Genomic DNA, 13,503 nt, shown 5'->3' with positions numbered 1-13,503 from the left:
AGATACACTCTTATCAACTAACTCTTCTTAATACACACTTCCTGGCGAGAAACCCTTAGATCTTACTTTAGAACAGTTAGGGTACGTTTACAACGGAGCTGTGAGTATAGATGATAGCAGAGATGATAACTGATAAGAGTAAAATATAATCGCTGATTAGTGTGCACAACGGAGCTGTGATACATGCAACATGCCCGAGTAGTGAAGAAGAGTTTTTATGTTCAGCAGCAACAAAAAGGTATATTTTAAAGAAAAAACGCTGTAGAAAATATCATGTACATACCATAAATAAAAAACGAAGTACTTTGGGTGAATTTCACTATTTATATAAGGAACTTAGAAATTATTCGGATCGTTTTTTTGAATATGTGAGGATGGGTCCACCCACATTCGACTATATTTTAGAAAAAATAAGGTCAAAATTAAGAAAACATTGGAAAAATTGTCATTACTCTGGTAAGTAATGATTTTATTGAGAAAAAACAAATAAATACACATAAAAATAAATGTAAGCACGATTTAAAAAACAAAATATTGTTTAAAAGTAAATAATAAAATAATAACAAAAAATAATGAGTAAATACAGCACTAATTAATTTTTCTACGTTCATTTTGAAGCTCCGATACTGGAGTTCAGCTAGCAGAAAAATGAAAAATTTAATTCTATCTTCAATGCTCGTTTATACCAGCGCGTATGAGTCACTAGTCGAAGCTTCGTTGTGCACGCTCACATTGGAATGTATTATGTTTTTCTATAAGCGCTGATGCCTCACTGCTACCATCTCCGCTATCATCTATGCTCACAGCTCCGTTGTAAACGTACCCTTAGTTAGTATGTCTGATTCTCTTGTTTACCCCCTATCACCATGATCGCTTTCTGCCTCGAGATAGAAGAGTCTAGCTTGACTCTTTCTCTCTCTCCATTTCTCACAGGCTGTAATAGCTGTTTGCACTTCATAGTCTTGTGTACAATATTTATAATTTGGATAATTGATGAAGTGGATTTATTTCCGAACTGCCTATTTTAGAGCCAGCTCTTTGGTTTTGTAACTTATAATCCTGTAGTTATACTTCGTTACCATTGTATTGAACTGTTTTCTTTTACTAACTTTCAGCAAATTCTGTTTTAAGTCCTAAAATAATACGTCTCCATTGAAAATTCAGTAATACATTCATGGCTGTGCGAAATGGCACTATAAAGATGAATATAATATAAATCTTGAAATAGGATCATTCCGTTGTCCTTTCCTCTAGGATATCTTTCTTCCTACATTACTTCCAATATTCCTCTCTTCCATCTCCGTCTTTGGAATCCCATATACATGTTCTATATCAATATAGCACCTTTTCACCTCCACACCCTTTTCTTCCATTCTTTTTCTCACAATGTTATTGCCTTCCAATTGTTATATACATACATCCGTATATACCGCTCTACAATACTCCTAAACAATCGATTTTATATTTTTTTACTTATTCACCATTTAATAGTGCCAATAAGAAATTTCTTTCTACACATTATTATTCTTCATTTAGAATTAAAACTAAAATTTTGCTGCGTTAAACCGTCACATAACTTTTTTGTTATTACAATAATTAAATTTTCTGTTAATGTTGGAATATTTACTGCCCCTTTATTCATCATTAAGAAATTTTATTGCTGTTTTTATGTTCAGTTAAACATTTTTATGTGATTCGGTGGGAATAAATTATTTTCCCTTCACAGTTTTTTTTTGTGATTGCCGACTAGGTATCAAATTCTCCGTAAGTTTGGTTTCAATTTTAGGTTATATATTAATAAGAAATCCCTAATTTATGTTCACAATTTTTATATTCATACTAATGGCCAAAGTAGTATGTTTATGTTAAAGCAAAAATACTTAATATCTATTAGAAATGCAGACTGCACTGCTCTCAGCTTTATTTATAAACTTTTCTTGTTCCTTTTTTTTTTTTACAATTCATTAAGATTTTTGCCTGTACACTTGATTTGTTCGTTCAAGTTGAATGTGGCGAATAGTTATTGTAAAAGCCTAATACTATTTAAATATGTAGTTTTAAGAATAAACTTTGCTCCCAGCAAAATTTTAGTTCTTGTTTCTTAAGTTAGCGACCACGCATTTAAACAATGAGTCAACTTTTATTCTGGATATTACCACTTCTTCGTGGATTCCCTCTTTGACAAACCTTCGCTGTTATGTCTTAATCACTTCTCATTGCAATTCTGTTGGGGTATTACCAATTTTTTGGAGGAACTCTTCCGTTTTAGCGTACTCACCAAACACTAAATTCTTACTAAGTTGCATTGGATTTTTCTATTATAAGAATCATAAAAACTTTTTAGCTTGAACTTTTAAAATTCAAAAATAAGCGACAATCAATACAGGTGAAACATTGTTTTTATTCCCAAAGGGAATGTAAATATAATTCATTTACAATTGACTTTTAATTTGAAACAATTTAAAACCTGAAAATAAAATATAATACAAGATGAAAAGAGGCAAATCAAAAACATTTTATGAGGAACGGGTATTTGATTTTATTAACATGGAATGTGTATTTGAATGTTTCATTTATTGAACATTTTAAATGCACAAAGTTGAATGCCACATTTTATTCTATATAAAGTTGTACACGCACAAAAGTATGCACGCCATATACATACATATGTGTGTGTAATATACTATATATATATATAATGCATTGCTTCTAAATTCAACCATGTAGCAGAAACTTTAAAAATTAATATTAAATAATATCTCTCTGAGTGATACTGTTTCGTCAAAAGTTTTCACTGTGTATTTTTACTTGGTGATTTTTAGTTTTGTGAATATAAATTTTTTATGATGGACACTCTTGCTTACACTTAACTTATTTATACTTATATTCCGCTTATTGTGAAAAAAAGGTTTTAAAAAAAATTGGTCTGCCTGATGAGGTCAAGAATAACTAAAATAAATAAAAACGAAAAATATGGTCAGATTTATGATTAATATTCGGTATTACTTCATCTATTCTCGAAATGCGTATTTTTTCAATGCTAAAATCGTAACCCAATACTAAAATTGAATCTTAATGCTAAAATTTTGGCACTGTTTCAACATTTACGAAGGTAAGAGAACGTGAAATGTTAGAATTACAAAGATTATATTTTGGTGTGAGTCAAACTCGTTTTTTTTTTTAACCATAACTTATGTGCATTTTGAAAATGTCCTTCTCAAAAATATATTGTCAGGTGTTAGATACCATACTGTATAGTCAACGGGCTCCTTTAGGGTACAGGCCAAAAGCCCACTTTCATAAAATTTTGAAAAGAAATTTTTTAAATAAAGGTAATAGAACTAATAATCATATTATAATTAAACTTTACTATTTATTACAATCAAATTATTAAATAAATGGCATTAATGCGTTGCATTATGCGCAAATTAATGTAAGAGAAGTTAGTATCAAATTCTCAAATTGTAGCTTGAAAGTTCTGGGTTACTAATAAAGGGGTTACAAATGCTATCTACTGGCAGTTAGAAAAACTACGCATTGCTGGTCTTGACAGCAATTGCTTTCTGGTGGCAGCAGTCAGAACTTTTACCTACGTTATTTGATTTTATACTTCAATAATATTAGTAAGTAGTGGTACTTTTGTACGTTTCCGTCAACATCAAAAATCTTCCAGTTGATTATATTCTTAAATAATAGAATGTTTCTTACTCGTTTAAGTTAATAATTAACCGGAAGTTATCCGTAAATGGAACGTTAGAAGAGTGACTCCCTCCGTTCAGTCCCTCCTCATACTGAAAGTAGCACCCGATATGAGGTTTAAAAAAATATAAATGTTTCTAAGACTAGCTGTAGAAATTGTTTTGCGATGTATGTATATTACCAAGGTTAAGATCATACATATCAGTAACTAAATTAATAAACAAACTTGAAGAAACCGTTAATAAGTGGTATATCCGGTTGACTAATTTTGTTCAGATCTTTTTTGTTTCACCTTAATCCTAATTAATGTTTAATAAGAAGTAAATCCATCCGATGAACTGGCATTCTACCGGAATGCCTAACCACCCCCTCCCCCAAAAGTGCCCTTAATTGAATTATTCCAGAAAAATATTTCCCATAAAAGTTGTAGAACTATTTAAGAACTATAATTATACCAAGTTTAAAGAAAATCGAACTAGTGGTTTTTTAGAAAAAGTTAAAAAAGTGAAAAATCTATTCAGTAAAGTGGTACTTCCGGTGTACCTATTTTGACCAAAAATTAATTGCTGCTTCCTCTAGTGTCACTTGAACGAAATATCAAATTTGAAACCTCTACGATTTTCCGTTCCTGAGATATAATGGAAAAACTTTTCACAGAGCAGTAAATTCAGTTTAAATTTATGCCATCAAAGACCGATGGGTTAGAGAACCTCAAATTAGCTGGAAAAAGTACAGATTTCTAGGAATCACTGGATCTGTAACCCAACGTGCCTTAGCCGGGCTTTTTTAATTGTAATTCTCTCTTATTTTCTCTCTTAAAAGCCGAATGCAATCGGTTATTGTCGGCAATTTTCGGCTCAAGTGACTTTGATAAAGTTTATATGCACACTCACATGACTTTTTATAGCTTATACTTCTTACTAGCCGAATGCGTTCGGTTATTGTCGGCAATTTTCGGCTCGACCATTATTTAATATTTAATTTTTAAATCAATGTGCATACTCACACGACTTTTTTTTTACTAATAAGTACGTACATTTTATTTTAACTAGTATTTTTATCCAATATTAAATAAGTAGTTCAATATTTGACAATATTAAATAATATTTAGAATATAATATTTGTTTTTAATATTTGACATCTAATATGCACACTCACACGACTTTTATTTACTAATACTAAAGTTATGTTTTCTTGTTAACTAGTATTTTCACCTAATAGTTGTTGACTTATATTACACATCACATTCTAATGGAACTATATTTGAAAAAATATAATATAGCGCAGTCACACGACTTTTTATAGTAACACGTAACGCTGTTAGGTTTACATGAAAACTAGAATTTTTACGAAATAGTAGTTACCTTAAATTACACGATACATTCAGTTCTATATTTGCTTCTGGGTTTTATTATTATTATTATTGAGAGGAGTGGCATGTCCTGTTCACTGTCGCCAACTAGAGGCTTAGAAAAAACTCCTGTGAAGATTTTCTCTGAACCTACCGGATCCCCTTAAGGAGGCCAGTCACCAGAATAATCTGATTCCTACCTAATTCAGGGTTTCCTCTAACCTAATTTTGCACAGATCGGTAGTCTTCTACTGATACTTCTTTACTAGGCTATTCTTTCAGATTTTATTGTGTTACCTACCTATAGTAATATAGAGGAAGATCTTGGATGGGAAAAAAATGAAAATTTCTTTATTCATGATTTCTTGCGAGCTGAAATATCTACCGGGCTGTTTTAAATAATTGGAAAAGAAGTCTAAAGTCAAAGGTAATTTGTTCGGAAAACTTTTAATAAACCTAGCATGCTCTTTTTTCATCCTCTTCTTGCGCTAGTATTTTCTCTCTTTCCGAACTTTCTTCCTTAAAGATGGAGTTTTTCTTTAGCTTTCTGTAACAGTTGGAAGTCTTAATTAAATCTTTTGGGGTGTTAATAACGAAAAGTTTTTTTTTTTCGGCTTGATGGTATCGATACCCCTTTCTTCTCGTCATTAGTTTTATGTATACTTCGTCATTGTCTGTCTTTTCTTTTCTATTTCTATTTTCTCTCTTTTGCTGGTCTTCTTAACATCTTATTAATTTGTAAAGAAAAAGTTTTTATTTCTATTCTGTTATCTTTATACAACATTGAAGATAATTATGAGATTGTTAGGAAAAAATGTTACCTTTATTATAACTCTTAAGTTTCTCATGATGAAGGAATACTCAACAGTTGTTACGGGCGTTTTTATTATTATTTGTCTGTATCATTTACAAATATTTTACAACCTAGTTAAATAGTGCCCACATAAATTAGGAGATTGTTTATTTTAGGAGCATTTCTTTGGACGGTTAGTATAAAGGGATTGTTTGCAAATATTAATCTAGTATATAGAAAACTTAGGTGCCTCAATAGCCGAATGGTTAGAAGCACACACCGCAGTGCATCATGACGATGTGTTGCAGTCCACTGTTGGATTCCTTCATTAGTATTTATTGTGTTATACAAAACTTAGGATGAAGTATATTAGTTGTTAGCTATTGACTACATCGATGGTGGTTAGGCGTTCATTAAGTAGGCCCAAAAAAAATAGGCATTACAGAAAATAGATTCAACATTTTTCCAGATAGTTAATCCTGTCTGCAGTTTCCTTTAGCAATCTCCAAAAACTAAATTTGGTTTAGTAAAATTTACTGAAAAAAAAAGTGAAAAGCATTTTGATGCGTAAAATAGTATTTGAAGTTTTTAAACTCAAAACTGAAAAATCACATAAGTCATTCCCTTCATTGCATGGTGTAGCCAATCGGCTACGTACCTTTTGTACTGGAATTTTTCTAAACTACTGCATCCTATCGGTTATTTGATGCATTTACCATTTAGAATAGACGTTTTTGTTTGTGTAGGCCAAAGGTTGTCCCATAGAATGCACTGGTAGAGAAACAGTAGTGTTTTCTCTATCGGTCCTCCCATTTGATTTTTTTTCGTCACATGCTGCTTCAGAAAGGGGTTGGTGGAAACGGCATTTCATTTAAGAATTTTGATAAATTATTAGCGTAACCTTATACACCTAGCTAAGTTCTTAAGAAAGATGTACTTAGTTAAAAAAGAAATTAATTTATTTTCTTTAAATTTAAGTCTTTAGCCGATGGGGTTCGAGCAAAAAATCTTAAATAAAATCAATTAGAGATGTTCAGGATTTTTTTTACTATTTTTCCCATGAAATAGAGGGTTTGAAGGATCATCTGTAATTTTTTGAACGAAAAATAAAAATTCATGCAGTGAAGGGTTAATTCCTGTCGTTTGCATTTAGGCCAGATTTTATCCTTGGTTCGAAGAAACATTCATTTCTAGTGAAAAGTTGTGCCAATATCTGACAAGACCGCTAAGCGATAAAGAGCTTTCTTTTGTTGCAACAAAGGAAAAAGGAGAAAAAGCAAAAATAAAAAAAAATTGGAACAGTAAAGTACGCATTTTATTTTATTTAAGATCAACATCTGGACGTTTGGGGTAAACGACCTTTGAAAATATGCGGCGAGTGCATGAAGAGCGGCACTACTACTGTAGACTGGAAGAAATATTATAGGATCAAGGAGAAAGGATAGCGGTAGTTTGAGAAGGAAAGAAAAAAGAAATGTTTATACGGACATCGGCAACAACAGCACAGAGAGTGAGTGATGAAGGTGATTGGACGACATCAGTCTTTCTTAACTTCTTCTAAAAAGATGTGGAGAATACTCTACCGGCTTTGGCAGCCAAAGATGGGTGGCCAGCCAGTTTTGGTTGTTGCAACAGTGTGTGCCACTCTACTTCCTTTTACAGATCATAAACCACATCGTGTCATAAACAGTGCACCCTATATTAATAATAAGTACTTAATACTAAGTAATTGCTGTACTCGAAGTTCATCATAAAAATATGGAATCTGAAATATGTACATATGTTATACATACATTAAAAGACCCACTCACGATTAATTCTGTTATCGTATCGAAAAGTTTTCTTTTTTCTTGATCAATTTTTAAAATTAAATCTTAAATCCGTCTAGAACTACCTCCTTAAATCTAATTTATTTTGGCGAAATGTTTCATATAATTGTGATCGACTGAGTAATACTAAAATCAGTTAGCCTACGGACAATATAACTTAATGAGAAAATGTTTTTTGGTACTAACCCTTAAAAGAATAGGTTATTGTTCTACAAGAATGGTAGAACTAACATGAAAGAAGCTACCTACTTCGGCAACTCAACCATAATTAAAGAATAAGTAACATCCTCACGATTTAAAAATAGAAAAGCTTCTTATTTCTTTTTTTTAGCCTTACCTTTTTTTTTTTTATTGTAATTCTAGCGGGGCAGATAATTTAATGAGCATCAGTTTAACGGAACATCAATGCAAGTAGTTTCCGGGCTCTCTAATTTCTGACTACAGTACAGGCGCCACTATTATTTTTTTTTCTCCTACGTTTTATAGTTTTCAAACTATATTTGGACACAGGTAGTTTTATTATTTTGTAACGTGTCTTTTTTTATTAATGCCACGTGTTTGTCATGGCATATAAATGTTGCTAAAATAATGGCAGTAGTCATTTATCCAGGTTTAATTTATGCCATTTTTCATTCAAGCCTCAAATTTGTGCACTTTTTTATTTTTTATTACAACACTATTTTTTACTGGAGTATTCGGATTTAAAAAATACCATCATTATTAACGAACAAAAATTCCTCCTTACATTCAGTTCAATTAAATCAGCCACTTATCTTTTTAATTGCAACTCCTCTTTAATTTACTTTTCTACAAATTTAAAGTTGGGATAGAGCCGAAGGTTATTGTTAAATCATGAACCTGGTGACCTTAGTGATCTTCCATGTAACAAGCCTCCACTCCTTTAGTAACGCTATCAGCAACTATTTTAGATTTAAACTTCTAAGTCACGATTTATTTTATCCAAAATAAAAAATGAAAATAATTAATAAATAAAAATAAATCCACTTCGCTAAATTATCGTAAATCTGCTAATAATGATACTCTCTCGTAATACAAATTAATTTTTTTTGTTATTGCAACATATTAATATTTTTATTCTGCATAAACAACTTATTTTAGTTTATTTAAGGCGCGTTAACTTCTGAGACCATTAGCGCCCGGAATGTTTTTCAGTGTACTGTTGATCTCCAGTGAGTGTTCTCTCGTTACAGACAGCTCGTACGCTAAACACTCTCTTCCCTCCATATTATTATTATTTTATGAAGGTAAAATGGCCATAATTATTTTCTATTCTTTCATCTACTGTGTCAATATAATTAATTAACTTCACCCTCTCCTAAAACAGGTAATTAATCACATTTCACTTCTTGGGTTTCAGCTCCAGTTTTCTTTTGTGCGTTTTTTTAAAAAAGTTCGTTCAACTATACTAAACTTTTATTTCATTTCTTCCATTATATTTTCGATTTCTTTTTATTTCATTATTTTTTGCTTTCGTTTACTTTATTACAGTCGCAATCCTGTAGTTCCAAAATTTACGTAGCCTCCTAAATTTTGTCCTCTTCATAATGTAGGTCGTGTTTACTATAGGAAGGAAGTAGGAAAATCCCTGTGTGTGTTTGCTCTATGTGAATTGACAGTTGTGTGCAGCTGGAGCAGCGAGTAGCGTCACATATTGGTTTTCCGAGTCACAAATCGGAAGTGTCTAGGCACAGCAAATAACTAGTATTCAAACTGTGTATATTACTAAACTTCAATCAAGTTTGGCTTCTTGTACAGCTCTCAGAAAAGCGGGTTGTCTGTTGCTTATTCTTGTCCATACTTTCAAGCAAAGCTGGATAATATTTCTTTTATACTTCTTTGAATGGCCACTCATCAGAGAATTTTCCTTTCCAGAAAAAATATTTTGTTATCAGTTTTTTTCCTAGCTAGTTTTTTTCTTTTTATTGCTCTTACTGCATGTAAGACAAGATATTGATCGTAATTCCAAAAAATATGGTTCATAGAGATGTGTGTTTGTGTGTATGAGCAGCACTAATAAAATATGCATAATTAGGTATTTTCTGCTTAAATTCACGCGCACCCCTCATAAAATAAAAGTACAACTTTGCATTACAAACATTACCTAGGCACAAAACTACTGTAGGTTTAAACAAGTACTTGGTTTAATTAATTTTATTTCACGTAATTTTACAAGAATGTTTTGCGATTTGTTAAAAATTTGAATAACACTCCATGTAACCTCCCTCACTCAGTCAGCTAGTGTAGCTGTGAGATGGGAACTTGGTTGACGTCAAATTCTGTACACCAAATTGATTAATCAACTTCTGATGATGGATAGAAGTCCGAAACCGGTCAGGTAGACAATAAATATGCGCGCTATGAAAGGTTATTATCCAGCACTGATGTGCCTAACCACATTTTCCTACTTTAGAATGAATTTTACCATTAGGTTCGCCTAGAATATGTTAGCATGGAAAAGAAAAGCACTAAAAAGTTAACAGATTAAAATTATAGATCTTAATATTTGAGTTGACACTCAAATTTAAAAAATTTTCGGAGAAAAACATAGGAAACTGATAAATTCACTAAATAAAGTGGCTTTTTCTTTTCATTTTCCTGATGCCTACTATCCCTAGATTACAATTGAATCTTTTACGCAACTCACTGTTGTAAACTTGTGTGTAGAGTTTTAATTTTAAGGTTCCTTAAGGTTCTCTTCCCCGTACTTATGTTTTCAGTTACTAGGTACTCAGAATTATCTTTCTTTTACAACGTCAACATAATCCTAAATAAGGAATACCAAAGGAACTTATCCAAAACAAATACACTTCCATAATGATCTCAAATGAGAGCAAAAGAGGGTTACATTAATGATTAAACCTAGTACTCCTGTTCTGGGGAAGCTTTACCTTTCAATATTATTTTACAATTAACTTTATTTTGGGTTTTCAAATAATTGGAAGAAAAAAAATTCTTTCATAAAATGTAGTTTATTAAAAATAACCAATAGTTTTCTTTTATTTACCTGAATTCATTTATTATACACCTGATTAAAAATTGAAAACTAACTCTTATTCTTTTTTGTTTGCTTTTTATAACAGTAATTTATTTGATTTAATAAAAGTAAATAATGGCATTCATGCATTTTAATACTACATTTAAGATTATTGTTAAACGCTTCTTAAATTGTTATTACTTAGTAAGTAATAATACATTTTATGTAAAAACTTAATTATTAATTAAAAAATATTTGTATAATAGTCCAAATGAAGCTTTTTAATGCTATGTTATTTATTTTGTTAACTTATTGTTACAGCCTGATCATGAAAGTCAAAGTCACGCATTTCGCAGTAAAGTGTTTAAAAAGCCACGGCCGTGTAATTTATGCCATCAGCCCATTCACAGTGAAGGCAGTTCTTGCAGAGGTTAGTAAAAGTTTTACAATAACAGTATACAAGTTTTATTATATTTTTCTGGATTTGTTAATTTGTATTTTTTTTCTGTGGTGAGGAGATGGGATTCTGCTAGAAAAGGCGTAGAAAAAACTAAAAGTTTTAAGACTTGAGGTCTCGTAATTTTCATTTTCTAAACTTCAGTAACTCATTAAGCCTTGGTAAGCTTAAGCTTATATTGGGAGTAGGACCTTGTGTTTCATTAAATAGGACTTTGAATAGAGATCTTAGCAATCCCTTCTCTCCATTGTTCCTTTAAAAAATAAGTTGCTATAAAGGTTACCGACAAAACTGCATTTAAAGTTTATAATAGAACCATTTTTGAGCACATCTCAAAGCAATAAAGTTAAATCATCCAATCAGTTGGTTCTAATAGACGAAACGTTCCCTTCTAAGAAGGTTGAGGACTTTCCCTGCTAGTTCTTTTTGCTCTTTGCAAATCTAATTCCTACCCAAACACCGCGTCTCTTTGGCTCTCTGTTTTCAGAGAGAAGGCGTCCATAGTCCTGCTGACTCCAGGACACATCACCCAGTTCCTTTACATGCTCTCTCCAGATTCAGTCTCTGGAGAGCCACAGGAACTGCACCCTTGGTGATTCCCAAGACAGCTATTGGGTCTGTGAAAGGAATAATAGCTCCGTTCCTGGCTACCCAGGTCGGCTGTTTCATTCCTCTTAATCCCCCACATGACCCGGCTACCCCATTCCAGTCGAACTTTATTGTGCTGAGCCAGTTGTTCTAAGGACTTTTGTTTTACATTCCCAAACCTGGGAAGAGGTAGTTCTGAAGGAAGTTAGGGCCTTCAGTCTGAAAAGATACTAATCTTCCTTCATTCGCCATTCAAGATCCATACGCAGGTTTTCCTCAGCAAAAGTTTTATCACGAATCTATGAATCAGCAGTAATTGTTATTAAAAATAGCTAAGAAAAGTAATACTCGCCTAAGTAAAAAAATGTCATCGAATTTTTCTTGGCATGATTTCAGTGAATGTATCATTTTTGCTAGAATTATAGAGGTACCGTTAAATATTTTATACTTCGATATTTATATAAATACATAAAATTATTTATACAGAAATATATCTATAATATTGACAAAATATCGATTTTATAGTACAGTTTTATATTTATGGCTGCATTAATAGCTTTATTTTTATGCAGTTGTTTAGTAAGTACAGTTTAAAACACTATTTAAATTTTTCAACTATAAACTAGAAGTTTTAATACAAACTTATATTTATGATCATAGTAATAATAAAAATATATTCATTTCTTTTTTATCACTCAGATGCTTTTTAAAAGAATATAATTTTTATTTTTATCCTTATCGTCCACCGGTTTGCTCCTAAATATATATTTTTTGCATTTCAAATTATCCACTATTAAATTTAAATAACAAAAACTGATATATTAAATTCGTTTTGCAAAAAAACAGGAGGAGGAATCACTAATTTATTCCCTTTAACGTTTCCTCATAAAATACCTTACTAAAGATAGATTTGCATAAATCTGTTTATTTTATTTCTTTATTTATTTATTTTATTTTTTGCTTTAAAAAACAAAAACAAATTTGACATTTTGCTACTTAATCTTTAACAGTTTTAAGTTTACAATTTCTTATCGAGAGAACTTATTGATGGTAAGTTTTAAATATGTATATTTTGTTGATCAGTAATACGTGACTAAATAATCTCAGATAATCCTTTCAAATTAGTTGAAATTGAATAAGAAATAAACTCATTCAGCGAATGGTTTTTATCCGATTCTTTTAAAGGAAGATTTTTTGGTTTGCTTCCTCATGAGCCTTTTAAACAGCTGACAGTGTTGTATGTAACGAGAGAACATTTTCTGAAAGCACTCAGCCCAGGGTTACAATTTCAAATCCTACCACCTGCTGTTATTAGCAATTGTAATAATTAAGACAAGAGAATGTTTTATTTTTCACTTCAAATTTTAACTTGGAACCTCAGTGTCTAGAATTTAATTTTTTTTTTTTTTTGAAAATACAATACAAAATGCAGCATTTATTTAAAAAGTATTAATTTTAAGATGAAAGTTTATTAAGTGAGGAATTTTAATTTTCCTAGTCCTAAAAAATGCAGTTTAGTGTAGATATTACCAAGGTGTTTAGTAAGCGAAGTCATTTAAACAGTGGAAAAACCACAGTAATGTAATAAGTAAGTGGGTTGTATTAATTTGTGGTGGAAAGGAACAGTAATAAAAACCTTGGTCACGTTCATAAAAATAATTCCCATGAATATTAATAAAGCTTAACACCTAATAACATAAATAAATATTCAAAATATTAATAAATAATTTGAGGACAAAAAGTTAAATATTTTCTAGCGGTAAAAAAAAAAAAACAAAAGACCTCCACTAT

The 13,503-nt window shown here is 31.1% G+C and overlaps 1 protein-coding gene across 11 annotated transcripts in view; it reads left to right on the top strand.

The window, feature by feature from the left end:
- by (focal adhesion protein tensin) overlaps positions 1-13,503 on the top strand; it is a 572,440-nt gene that overhangs the window by 276,742 nt on the left and 282,195 nt on the right. For 10 of the 11 annotated variants that reach the window (XM_074132644.1, XM_074132635.1, XM_074132643.1 and 7 more), the window contains one exon: positions 10,989-11,097. In XM_074132644.1, the coding sequence (XP_073988745.1) occupies positions 10,989-11,097 (109 nt within the window). Of the gene's footprint in view, positions 1-10,787; positions 10,872-10,988; positions 11,098-13,503 lie in introns of those variants that run through there. The other variant, XM_074132636.1, reaches the window with a different exon arrangement.

This window comes from Rhodnius prolixus, unplaced genomic scaffold (genome assembly GCF_049639745.1).
Source record: "Rhodnius prolixus isolate KJV_2025 unplaced genomic scaffold, Rpr scaffold_4, whole genome shotgun sequence".
In the NCBI taxonomy this organism is placed as follows: domain Eukaryota; kingdom Metazoa; phylum Arthropoda; class Insecta; order Hemiptera; family Reduviidae; genus Rhodnius; species Rhodnius prolixus.
Note: the sequence above shows the minus strand (reverse complement) of the source record. Positions and strands in the feature narration are given on the sequence as shown.